The sequence below is a fragment of the Portunus trituberculatus genome, chromosome 28, assembly GCF_017591435.1.
Source record: "Portunus trituberculatus isolate SZX2019 chromosome 28, ASM1759143v1, whole genome shotgun sequence".
NCBI lineage: Eukaryota > Metazoa > Arthropoda > Malacostraca > Decapoda > Portunidae > Portunus > Portunus trituberculatus.
In genome coordinates this window covers 7,038,695-7,052,610 of record NC_059282.1, presented here as the reverse complement: position 1 = coordinate 7,052,610, position 13,916 = coordinate 7,038,695, and the positions used below count along the sequence as shown (strand labels likewise).

The following is a 13,916-nucleotide window of genomic DNA, read 5'->3' as shown; positions in this document are numbered from 1 at the left end:
ATATATATATATATATATATATATATATATATATATATATATATATATATATATATATATATATATATATATATATATATATATATATATATATATATATATATATATATATATATATATATATATATATATATATATATATATATATATATATATATATATATATATATATATATATATATATATATATATATATATATATATATATATAGGGAATACACAAGCAGTATACTTCCAAACTAGCTATGGAATACATGGCTGAGCCAAGCCTCCAATCAGAGGAGAAATTATGTGTATTGCAATAACAAAGTACTGTACCAACTGCATCAAAGCAATTAACATACCTAGGTAGTTTTCTACATACATACTACTATTTAGATAATAGATATAACCACATCAATCAGTCTTTTCAGACAGGAAAGGCACACCAAAATGTAAAAACATTTCTTTATTATACATGAATGCATAATTTACATAAAGTTTTAATAATATTACCTTGGTGAGTCTGGCTCTGTGTCAGTATATCTGGGCGACAGGCAAAGCAGGGCGGGCAGCGGGACAGGACAAGATAGGTGGGCAGTGCAGGCACAGGACAGACAGGAGGATTGGACACAAGGTGAAGGGGAACATGACCAGCAGCTTAGGGGAAATAGATGCACTTTCCTGAAATGAACCTCATAATGTTGGTGAGCAGCAACAGAAACATTTAACTGCATAAATTTCCTTACAACTAACAACCACACAGCTGACAAGTCATGTACATATGTATAGCTTTTCTTACAGCCAGACTGCACATCTAATTTTCCATTTTCTATCAGAAATGGAAAGTGTTACTAATTCATCCATTTTACATAAAAATAAACATACTAATTCTCCATTTCTTCTAAAGAATAGAAGACCATCATCAGAACACCATAACAGAGAACATAACAAACACAGTATACAGACATAATACAAATGGAGACTCAACATTTACACACAATATAAAACTTCCAATAACACCAGTAAAGAAGTTCACATTGTCAATAATTCCTCATCAGCAAAATGTTACTCGCAAAACTTTGTGTTATCATCGTTTGGCATTTGTTTAGTTAAATAAGAATGAAAAATAGTATTCTTTTAAGAGCTGGTCTCTACTCCTCATAATTTAACATAGGATGACTGAATGTTTCCCCATTTACACACCAGCTGGTTCAGCCAGCCAGCTATGCAACTAGATCACAGCCTCATGGTCCTTAAATTTATAAAGCCATGACATTTCTTATGGCTTGAGCCATTATTATCCAAACTTTTAGATCACTCATTTCACTTGGTATACATGAAGTCAAGAAATCTTACAATATTAAGTGATGCAGCTATTTTTAAAACACTAGCACTATATTTCCAAGTTTCTTCTGTGAAAAGAACATCTGACCAAGACAAGAAAGGATGCTATGATAAATGTCCCCCCACACAAAGGTTTATCTTCTCTACCCTGGGAATGGATGTGAGGACACGGCTCTGTGACGGCTGCTGGTTGATGGGATCACTAGGTACTTTAAGGGATTTTTTCAAATAATTGTGAACAATTGTTACACACCTCATAATTATTGATTTAACTAAGATGACTAGAACGTGTCACTTTTTTTTACTCATGATCTTGAAGAGGTGAACAGCTATTTGTATATAGATATTTAAATAAGCTCAAAGTGTAACTCAACATAGACTATAGCAAGCTATCACAATGTACATATTGTAAATGAAAGCATGAATAATACATCCCAAATGATTTTCTCATTTAAGTACTCTCAAAATAAACTCTTCAAAATATACACTTTGATTAATGAATCAGTACATCTATAATTATATTTCCTCAGCACACAGTTCATGAAATTCATTAATGCATTAAGTGTATGCATTATCAACAAAAACATCACAGTTTATTATTCTTGCTATTGACTGTAAGATTACTTGCAGGTAGTTTTCACACACACGATCCATCAAAAGCTGCTCTTTAACATGTGCAATTATGACGCTGTTGCTCACCTAAGTGTATTGTATGTGCATCAAAATGTTTCCTAAAGGCTTGGTGAGAGGTGCAGCATGGGGCACTGTGATCACGCTGCCTTCTGGTGGCCAGGACTCCTGAAGCAGAAGATCAGGAACAGTGTGTACATGATGAAGGCAAGGGTGATGGCCCCAGTAGCGTACATAAAGAGGTTCAGTTCAGGATGCTTAAATCTGTTCTTCTGAAGCCATTCTAGAACCTCTTCTTCCACCATAAGGTCTCCTGTTAAAGAAAAAAATTGTGTGATTCGACACTCACAAATGTTGTACTTCTCATGGTGAAAATCCCCACATGAATATTCATCTGAGTCATGTCTAAGACAAGCCTCAGCCATATCACTTACCTCTGTAAATGCTGGGGAATCTCCTCCTGAAGTAGACAAGAGCAGGGAGCTTCTGGATGCCATACTTCTTGGCGTAGCGAGTGTCCCTTATCTTGACAAAGGTTATGTCAAGGTCATCCGTCTCATCATCAATCTTCTCCAGTTCACTCAACACCTCCTGACATTTAGCATTTTCTTCATCTGAGTGGAATGAGGCAAAAGGTGAATAGTATACAAGAGATACAAAAGAAAGTGATGTGAAGTCAAAAGAAAGAGAAGCAAAATTTTAAAAGATATAAATCTAAGAGTAGTATTAGGAATGTACAAATAAATACAAATATGTTACTAGAAGGTAAAGCATTATTTCAGATATGTTCCTTAAATGAACACGAATAAGAACTCACAGAAATAAACAGCCACAAAGTCATTCTCATCAAGCAACTTCTCCAACATTTTTCTGTTCACTTCCTCAATCTCATCCTTGATCTCAAACACGTCCTGGGAGGTCAGCCACTGGAATACCTTCTCCTCATCAAGGAGATCACCTGTAAGCCAACACATCTCAGTAAAGAGCAAAATTAAAAGGGAAGCATCTTCTATAAACACATCAATACCAAATATGAGTAAAAATACTGTAATCTGTATCTCTGGAGCATCTACTTAAAAGAGAATTACTTCCTGAAAAATCTTTGGTCTAGGATATACCTACATAAACCACAAAGAATCTGTCCCTGTGGCCCAATGGCCCAGTGGCCAAGACAACCACCAAGGTAACACTCACCATCATACACAAGTGGTACTTTCTTTCTAAAGTAAACAAGGGCAGGAGTGTGAAGGATATTGAACCGATGGGCAGCATCAGGGTCATTGATCTTGACAAAGTCAATCCCTGAAGAGAAAACGTCATAAAGTTCAAAGTGAGAGCACACACTTTCAAAATAAAACTAGACTGACTAGTAATACATAAAAAAAATAAGTAAAATGAAAAAAAATAAATAAATAAAATAAATAAATAAATCCACATATTAAAAAAATAATTACTCATAACAAAGCAACAATTTATCAAAATAAATGAACAAGCAAGATAACAGTATTCAACCAAGAGAAAAATTCATTCTAGTATGTATCTACATATCAAAGTTCTTATATCATGATATAAATAATGAATAACTGACAATATGATTTACTTATGATGTTCTTCTTTCTCTTCATGAATTCTTTTTCTTAAATCTAAACCTTCTTTGACTTATTTTGGTGAGATGATAACAACAATGACAAAGCTAATAACGAGGCAATCAAGAAAACAAGTTCAAAATCAATATTGGCAGGTGTGAAAATTGACTCACCGTACATGTCCACCTCTTCATCAATGTTCTCCAGCTCATGAAGGACTTGCTCACACTCAGAGCAGTCATCCTCGTCTTCCGGGAGGAGGAGGAGGAGGAGGAGGAGGAGGAGGAGGAGGAGGAGGAGGAGGAGGAGGAGGAGGAGGAGGAGGAGGAGGAGGAGGAGGAGGAGGAGGAGGAGGAGGAGGAGGAGGAGGAGGAGGAGGAGGAGGAGGAGGAGGAGGAGGAGGAGGAGGAGGAAAGGTTGGAGGAGAGGGAAGAAAGAAGCAAAATTATCAATAGTCTGATCAATACTCTGTTATCAAGACAATATAAGAAGGAAGGACTGAACAGGAAGGCAAGGATACTCTCTCTATTTCACTATGAGAAGAATGAATGAAGTAGAAATCATCTAATGTCAATTATTATCAGTAAATTATGGTTACTATACTTTTAATATGGAGAAGGGCAATATCATTATAAGTGAAGCAAATACATATTACTTTCTCTACAGTAAAGTATAAGGAGCTGTCCATAAATGGGCTTCAGTTTTCTATATTAATAAGAAACTGCACTGATTTCCTCTAAGGATAAGCAATATTATCTATGAATTATCAAAATTTAATCAATGGCTATTTATTTATGCATTACAAGACTTAGAATCTCTCTCCACTCCCTGCATTATACACACCACTAACAAACAGCAAGACAAGCTGTACAGGATGCTCATATTGATTTGACTAATAAGCCTTGCCTTCTTCCAACCAAATAATTCTTTACTTTTTACTTTCTCTACATGATTCATCAACCACATTAGCTCAAAGGGTTAAGATACTGTAAATGCTTGCAGAAAATTATATAACATTCACAGAAGTATGCACAATAAATGAAAATAAACTAAAATGAACTTAAATGGACTAGATTGCAAATTAATGTAAAGAGGAAGAATGCTTTGTTGTATGTGGCTTATAAACAAATTAATCTGAACACACTTGACAAGGCTGTTAGCATAAACTTTTAAGCAATGTGCAGTGCAGTCTACAGCTAAACAAAATATGCCATGTTAGTCTATACAGTGTAAAAAAAAAAGACAAATAAACAAAATAGAAATAAAAGCATGCAATATTAGCATATAATGTCTTTAAGAATAAATTTGTAAGTGGTGGAAACCATCACAAACAAATAAGTTATTAATGCTCTAAAGTAACATTCTATTTGTTGATCATCAATATTGATACACTGAAAAAAGAAAAAGAGCACTTCAGTGAATTGACATAATTGGAATGTCATGCTCTCAAAATTGCCATGCTCTCATGTGCCATAGAAACACTTAATAAATACAGACATGTCATGGATATTTCATTCACAGTACTCCAAAAACATTTTATTGAAGGGACCAAGAAATTTCCTGGTCCCTTGATGAAGAAAGAATCACAACACCAAACATACAACAAGCAGGTAATACAAGAAGTCCTGGAAGTATTTATACACAGGGTCTAAAGTGCTACAGAAAGGGAATGACAAAGAGTTGTGCATAGCATCTAAATAAAAAGAGGGAAGGGGAAATAAAAAGAAAATAAGCAGGACCAGAAGACATCCAGGTGATCAAAATTTCTTCTAGAGAAAATTCAAAGAATGGAAACAATTCCTCTACTAAGCAATCCACCATCGGTTGCTTCACTTCCATCAACTGAGCAACACCAACTTTTGTGCTGGGTGGTACAGTAAACTATAACCAATTGTTGCTAGGACCAAGAAGGCACAATGCTCTCTAATAATGGTACAGGCAGGCTGGTGTGAGAAAACAAAGATGTGACTGGCTGAGTGCATATCTTTGTCTCTGCTCATTGGAATATCTTAATTGGTTTAGAGGGTTACATATTTTCAGAGTGCAATCTACCTCACATTTCTGTATTAGTCTTTAGTTTAGGTCCAGCTCTGTCTAAATAGAACAATAGGCTTTTTCAGAACTCCATTTTAACTTAATCAAATCAACATATAAAGTTTTCAGAATCATACGTGATTAATCCCAACCATATTCCCATGTGAACATACTTCCCAATAGTACAGCAGTAAATCTGTACAGACTTGGGATTGAACCAAGAATTAATAATCAAATCCCATAAGGAGAAATTGCTTCTGTATGACCAGCAATTTTCACTCCTGTGGGTAATCATTAAGTACTGAGTAAATCCAAGCAAGCATGTCTGAGTGCTGAGGATGCAATGAAAACTGCCTATGAAATAAACTGAAAATCCATGAAACCTGTGTGTTAACTACGCTAAATACTTCATAACCTGTGCAGATGTAAACATACAACCAATCACACATGCACATACACATACACTCACACATACACACAGAAGAGTGAGTCTAGGATCCCAGAAGTGAAAGCACAGTAGCAGGAAGTAGTATAAAAGGACTTTCTTCCTTGTGGTGACCTGACTGACTAAACCACCATGCCGCTGGCGCCTGGTCATGCCACAAGTCCAGTCTAAGTCTCAGCATACTACCAGGACGGACTTAGCTCAATGAGAGGCCAAATGTAGTGTGATGAAGTTACTTACAGAAGAAAACAGCCATGAATGGAGACTCGTCCAAGAGTCGTTTTAGCATTCTAGTATTTACGGCCTCGATCTCTCCATCCAAATCACGGTTATCATCATCTTTCAGCCATTCCAGCACATTACCCTCGTTCTGCATATCTCCTATGTGGCAAAATGAGTTACCAGTCAAAACAGAAATTCTGATATTACTTACACTCCCTCACCAGCCTGTTGTAATGTGAAACAAAACAGAGGTTTTTTTTTGCTGGTTTTAGCACAAAGTAAGGTCAAAATAATAATGTTTAGTGGCTAGTAAACATAATGTCTAATTCAGCTGTAGAGTATAAAATGGGCTGTGGAAAATAAAAACAAAAAAGAAAAAGGAAAACAAAATATGTATTAGCAGGTAAAAATAACAAAATAAAGTAAAATAAAAAATGGAATCCCCATAATTCACTGGCCAAAATAGAAAGATTCATTGTGGTCTTACACAACGTGTCTGACACTACTGTCATGCGAATCAATGGACAGACATGCACGCAAATTCTACAACGATGAGTCAAAGCTGTTTGCTTTTTTATATACATAAAGGACAGGAAGCACGAAATTGTACAACTGAGAAAAATGCGAAAGCCATCTGAAATGACTGATTAAAGCGGCTGATGACTGGCAGCAACGAGCACATGATTACGTAAAAAAAAAGATTCGTATTTATCTTGGGGAAGTACTCACAAAATAAGGCGGCCAAATAGGTTGACTGTGCAACAAGTTGGTCCAGCATTGCAGGATTAACGTGTTCAATTTCATCAACTAACTCACGATTCTCATCATCACTCAACCAATCCAAGAGAAATTTCCCATCCTTTATTTCACCTGAATGAGAAAAATGGGAGGTTGTTGTCAGGAGTGGTAGCAGACCCAGAATGTCATGCTGGGGAGGTTTAAGGTTCACGCAAGAGAAACAAAAGAAAAACGGGGCAAGTTTAAAACAACAATGGGTGCAGATGATACTTTTTAAGTATTGGGAGTCCCAATAACCTACCATGGGTGTCACAAACTCTTTTACTTGTGGCACATTTCCTTTACTTTCAACAGGGCATTGGGAAGGTATGCTCTTGAAAACAAAAGGAAATAGGAAATAACTCAACACATAAACCAGGGTAAAGCATTACGGTAGGGGTGCCACACAACACCAATTTCATCCAATGTTGCACAGCATGCCATAAATTTCACCTCGAACTTAATGGATAAAAGTTAGATATGTTCTTAATATTTTTTCTATCATTATTTCGCACTACATTGGAATTCAGAGCGCGGAGGGGTCTAGTTGCCCTAATGATAATTCAACCAAACTGCGACCACCAATCCAGTGCCTTTCACTTCCTTACTTATGAACACTGCAGCCACAAAGGGATTGCTCTCGACTAATTTGCTCAACATGTGCTTATTGACCTCCTCGAGTGCCCCCTGTAACTCTCGATTGTCATCATCAACTAGCCATTCGTAGACACTCGACTCCACACTGAGGTCACCTGTGGGCAGTTTGGAAGGGATACAGGCATCACTATTGACAGAAGAAAATGTGTTACTCAAAGCCAAATTCTTCTGCAAAGTTTAGTACTTACACAATTTTGTGATGGGTCACATTCATCAAAGACACTCACAAGACTGACCTTGATCTGTAGATACTTAGGAATATTTCTAGGAAAATCAGAAAAGTATAAGCTGACAAAGCTTAATTGATTTTCCAAGGAGTTTTCCTGAGACTAATAAGCAAAGGCCAATAATGTGAGACTTTAATGGATGTGGTCAGGTGCACAGTTGTGTGGATCTTGCATTTTAATAATATAGCAGCCACCATAATAGAAGATAATTCCCTCAAAATCCCGTGACACGTTTTAGCTGATTATCAGCTCCAAACACTAGGCATCAGATGTGAGGTGGATAATATATTCTCTGAAGTAGTTATCACACATGCATGTTCGTCAAATGAGGAATTATCAGGATCTCAGCATATTAATGATCGATGTCAATTTGGTAGACAAAATAAAATTACTGGAGCTCAACACAAACATCCATGTGACAACTGCTTTAGTCATTGTATCCAGTGAGTACTGGATTTCTCATGAACACCCTTCACAATAAACCAAAATTCTTTGACATACAAAAGGGAGAGCGCAAAAATAAAATCAAAAGATACACTACATGGTTGACAAAGGACGAGTGGGAATGGGATACACTCTTTTTAGTCAAGAGGACATCAAGGTATTTGCTGAAGGGTACAAGCCGTCACAACAGTCACAATAGACACTCAAGCTGCTTCAATCTCAGCGACCAATTCCTTAATGGTCTTCTTATGTAGCACCACACCACCATTTCCAAAGGCATATTGTATGAGCCTCAACCCATACTGTTCTTACTCATGAAAAATGTGGCAACATGGTGACTAGTGGATAAAATTGCATTGAGCATTCTGATATTAACTTCCTCAATGTGACCGTCCAACTTAAGGTTATCATCATCAATAAACCACTCGAAGACGTCTCCACCCACCTCGGCGATATCATCTGAAGGAGCACAGTGTTGTGAGTCACAAGTTTTTTTCTTTTCAGAGAAGGAAACTAACAATCAGGATGAAATGTTGGTAGGTGTATTTTTCCAATTATTTTACTCTCTTTTATGATACTGTATTCATTTAAGATACAGACATGCTGTATAAAACATTTCAATTTACTTCTTAAGCATGCAGCACACACAATGTGCAGTGAACTCAATCCTGAGTTAGGCAGAGTTGGCCACGCCTCTGAGCACTATGCTCCTCAACACAGTATCTAGTAAATACTATGTAGCTAAGCTCATCCTGAGAGTCACCAGTTTTTATCTACACCTTCAAAGATGTAAAACTGATCTTTGCATTCTTCAACACAAGAATATCAAGACAAAATCACCATCCAATATCAGAATTCTAAAGATTCATTTCACTGATTGCTCAATTAAAAAATCCATTTTCTTCAAACTCACTTTCTCTTCATGTACTGATATCCAAGTTTGCTGCTGTTCTAAAGAAACATATTAATTTCAAATGAATTTCAAATGGAGAAAACAGGAAACATGAAAAGACAAGATACAATAAAAACACTGGTTATTAATTTTTGTGCTATCATTAAATAAACACAAATTATATGGTTCAACATAAGTTAGTAAAATGAGCCACAATACTAAATATATCCCTTTGCACTAAGCATGAGTGATTGATGTGGCTAATATTTATGAAAGAAAAGGATTTAACAGAAAATGTCATGTATATTTAAGTTACTTGTAAAGCTATTAATTAATAGATGTAAAAACTTTATATACCACAGACATGAAAAGCAATAAATTCAAGCATAAATATTACATGGTAAACATATATCTTAGCAAGGCTTCATGTGAGGATAGTAAATTAGACAGGACCTAGGTTAGTGTTAGAGAAAGCCGAGGGTGATCAGCCAAGACTTGTCTGCCAAATTGTTATTGTACTTACTTTCTCTATTTTACAGTGTTAAAGTGTTATGTAATCTCATCATCACACCTTTGCTATCTTTTTTGTTTCTGTAGGAGCATACTATGAGTAGCAAAAAATATTTTAAAATAATTGTTTGTATCAATGTACTCAATCTAAGATGGTTTGTATCAATGTATTCTGAACGGTTTTACCTTAAAAATAGTGAAAAAAATAATCGTAATTCTGTCTATCAATATACAGATCAGACTAGATGCTGGAGAGCCTCTCATCAAGATGCATGAAGCTGCATCACCATTCCTGCATTCAATACTACTCTCCATTTATTTCTATCAGCCACAGCTAATTTCCATTGTTCCACTTTCATCTCTTTTCACATAATCCCCTCACAACATTATCATTCATCCTATTCATGACCTTACACCCCTCATATCATATCCAGATATCTTCACAAATTCCTTTTCACACTTTCTCATTTATTTTCATATCTCTACAATTACTTATTCTGTGTATATAATTATCATCCCACACTCTTCTGCTCTTCAACTCCATATCTCAACCCCAGTAAGTGCAGTCACTGGCAATACTTCTCCACTATTTCTTTACATTCATTCCAAGCATTTAATGCTCTCTTCACACTTTTCTTTTTCATTAATTTAAAAATCTATTTCCACTCACTATAACAGGTAAAATAAACATGTATAATTCGTAAGTAAATAATAAGACTTGACCTCCCATTTAGGAGTAAAGCTGAGGTTATCAGTTCACATTCTTAAAGCTGAAAACAAATAATTTTGATATCATTGCTGGAACAAGAAAAGCTTTGCATCCTTAGTGATTAATATGCCTTTGTCATCTTGCAATGGACAGCAGCACAAGACAACACAAGGCACTGAAAAATGTAAACTATTATGAGCAGAGCTTCGACAAACATCCAAGCAACATGACAACTCTTCAATGTATGTCTGTAACAAATAACACAGTAAGCTAGTCTTTTGAGAACTTTCTGTGTGTGTAGAGAATGGTTGGCATGTAACACCCCTGTGTGTCTGAAATGTGGAGGAAGTATCAGTGTTCAAAATAAAATAAAATAAAGAAAAGTCAGTCAGAAAGTAAGGAGTAAATAATAAGAGAAGGAATATTTTGCAAGGGTGAAATTCTAAGTTAGGAATTTATATCAAGAATAATGTCAATTAGGTTGTTAAAACAATGTATATTAACAAGTAGAAAGCTGAAAAGTAAAGTATATTGTTTCTGAAGTCTGTTCTGTGATACCTGATATTTTGAAACATTAGAAAATCTAATAAAAAATAACTATAAAGTAATTGGCAGGAGAATGAGCCCTACAGATACTATAGAATTGAGTCACAGAGATTGCCAAGCCATGGATGGTATTGGTTGGCCTTGGTTGTCTCCTATCACTAAAGTACACTAGAAAATGTGTGACTATTCTTGCATTCCTCTATTCTGTCTGTGTGCACATACGACACCAGAGAAAATCACTATATTTCCCCAGCAGCCATACCTAACAAAGAGCCACCTTAGATAACAAAAACAACAGAGTCACTGGGGACTGCAACTGACCATCAAAGATAAGAGGGTTGCCATTCCTGAAGTAGATGAGGGCAGGAAGGGTCTTGATGCCATAACGTTTAGCCAGCTGAGCATCCTGGATCTTCACCATGTGGATGCCGTACATGTCACACTCATCATCAATGTTTTCCAGCTCTGCTAGCACTGTCTCACATGCTCGGCAGTTTGGCTTGTCTGCAGAGAGAGAGAGAGAGAGAGAGAGAGAGAGAGAGAGAGAGAGAGAGAGAGAGAGAGAGAGAGAGAGAGAGAGAGAGAGAGAGAGAGAGAGAGAGAGAGAGAGAGAGAGAGAGAGAGAGAGAGAGAGAGAGAGAGAGAGAGAGAGAGAGAGAGAGAGAGAGAGAGAGATTAAAGATACCAAAAAAATGAAAAAAATCTAAGGTACATGAAAATTATAAAAAACTGATCATGAAATAAAGAAAACACCAAATGGTAAAAGCACTGATGGAAAAACAAGAACTGGCAAAAGCTGAGAAGATGGTGGTGGTGAGACTCACAGAAGAAGACAGCCAGGTACTGAGTGTCCTCCAGCATCACCTCCAGCATGTTCCTGTTCACTGTCTCAATGGTGTCCTCAGTCTTCTGCAGGACAAGCCACTGAAGCACATCCTCTTCAGCCAGGAGGTCCCCTGAAGGTTATTTTAATTCACTTAACTCTTTCAGTATGTGGCACACTTCCCTCTTTTACCAATAACTCTTAAGCATCTTTTCTTCTTCTAGTGCTACCTCCAAACACTGAACTCCATACCACAAGTCATTTACATGCTTATTCATCTACAGAGATATCAAAGGAGATCAAGGAAAGTACCTTCATACACAGTGGGGACCTGGTGCTCAAAGTAGAGGAGAGCTGGCACGCTGGTCACTCCATACCTCTCAGCCACCTTGAGGTCTTGCGTCTTGACAAAACTTACACCAATCCTGTCTGTGTCATCATCAATATTTTCTAACTCTTCCAAGACCTGCAGGCATATGGCACAGGTCGAGTCATCCTTGTCTGGAAACAGTGTTGCAAGATATTAGTGCCCAGTCTACCTTCAACACTCTACAGTCTCACTGCTTTCTGGCTTTCTTGGTGTTCAGTACCAATTTTCCAAAGCCACACATATTCTCAGGCTGAATAAGTAATATTCTTAAGAGATTAAAAGTTTAGATGAAAAATTAGTGCACATTTCCAGCTATATTAAGATATAAAAGTGTCCCTCTTGTCTGCCTTATGATTTAAGCTTATATACTTGTGCACAGTTGTGGTGACTATGCCTGTTCACAAGTAATAAGTAGATCAACACAGCCTCTCCACACAGTCCCACCACTGAGCAAGGCAGTGATGGAATGTGTAGCTTTTTCCAGCACTCCCCATAAGACAGAATAGAGGGAAAATGCTTGTAAGATTCCTCTTATAGACATTCGCTAAGTTAATAGAAAGTATTTTGTAATAAGCAATGCACAAGGTGCTTAGAACATTAACATTCAGTAAGACATTCATTTGACTTAAGCTTGCAACTTGACAATGGTAAATATGATGCACACCTCTAAACCTCTAAAATATATATATATAACTAGTTCTCACAAACAAGACATGATAACTATGATAACTCTATTCACCTGCAATGTTATTCTTCAAAACTTTCCAATCAATTAGTCACCTAAAGATTACTCCTTATAACTCACCCACCAGACTCCACATCTTGCAATGGTGACTCTAGGAGGTTCAGATTAATGTTAGAAAGTATGGTGATCTGATTTCACAAATCAGAGTTGATCTAGCATGTCCTTTCTTAGATCAATTCACCAAGGTCACTCCTGTTAGGTCCTTTTTGTAAACACTGCTTCAATATCATAACACATAAATAAGGGCTGAACATGCATTGAGACTGCAATGTGCAGTGTTAGCAAGTAAGATGTTAATGCTGATGCCTGTTCCTCCATGTCGAAAATTATAATCTTTCTACTTCATGTCCTTGTCATCAAATTAGGGAACTTAGATCTGGCAGGAGTGCCCACTGCCAAACAATGTCAGTGCACTGTTGATGGCTGGAGAGATCTGAGTTCCCCGGACCAGAAACAAGCGGGAGCACGCGTCCCTCTGACAAGTGTGGACGTGGATTATATGCGGCAAGTGGTGTGTGTGTGTACAGAGGTTATGGAAAGGGCTTCTAAGGAAGGGAAATAAATGTAGCAAAAGAAAGCCATATTTTATCACTTGTTGATTCAGAAGAGGTTTCGTTTTTCCTTTTCTTCTTCTTCTTTTTTTCTGCTTCTCCACTTGGGTCAGGACAGCTTGATAAGTCATCTTCACAGGAAAGTAGAAATGGCAAAGATGGTGGCATATCAGAATTGAGCATTTTAAGGCTAAAAATATCAGGAAATAATTACCTTGGATGACTGTCTCAAGATACTGTTTCTAATTAAGAATAATGGCTACTTAGAGCATGAATGTTTCTGAGAGTTTAGAGCTTTGGTTATAAACATTCAACAAACACAACGCAGGACGGGTAAATATGACACATGATAGACAAACACAGAGCTGGCACTATCATTAGAATATTATCATGCTTACTGGAAAAAAGATGCCATTTCCATA

General features: G+C 36.7%; 1 protein-coding gene across 20 annotated transcripts in view; it reads right to left on the bottom strand.

Annotated features, from left to right (window-relative positions):
- Positions 1-435: 435 nt before the first annotated feature.
- The window catches only part of LOC123510033, a 58,829-nt gene continuing 45,348 nt past the window's right edge, over positions 436-13,916 (bottom strand). For 8 of the 20 annotated variants that reach the window (XM_045264748.1, XM_045264751.1, XM_045264753.1 and 5 more), the window contains 10 exons: positions 13,536-13,625; positions 12,141-12,329; positions 11,830-11,961; positions 11,327-11,509; positions 8,661-8,807; positions 3,716-3,790; positions 3,151-3,258; positions 2,774-2,914; positions 2,391-2,570; positions 436-2,269 (listed from right to left, as the gene is read on the bottom strand). In XM_045264748.1, the coding sequence (XP_045120683.1) occupies positions 2,097-2,269; positions 2,391-2,570; positions 2,774-2,914; positions 3,151-3,258; positions 3,716-3,790; positions 8,661-8,807; positions 11,327-11,509; positions 11,830-11,961; positions 12,141-12,329; positions 13,536-13,625 (1,418 nt within the window). In that variant the 3' untranslated portion in view covers positions 436-2,096. Of the gene's footprint in view, positions 2,270-2,390; positions 2,571-2,773; positions 2,915-3,150; positions 3,259-3,715; positions 3,791-6,261; positions 6,403-6,972; positions 7,114-7,628; positions 7,773-8,660; positions 8,808-11,326; positions 11,510-11,829; positions 11,962-12,140; positions 12,330-13,535; positions 13,626-13,916 lie in introns of those variants that run through there. The other 12 variants (XM_045264756.1, XM_045264765.1, XM_045264767.1 and 9 more) reach the window with 9 other exon arrangements.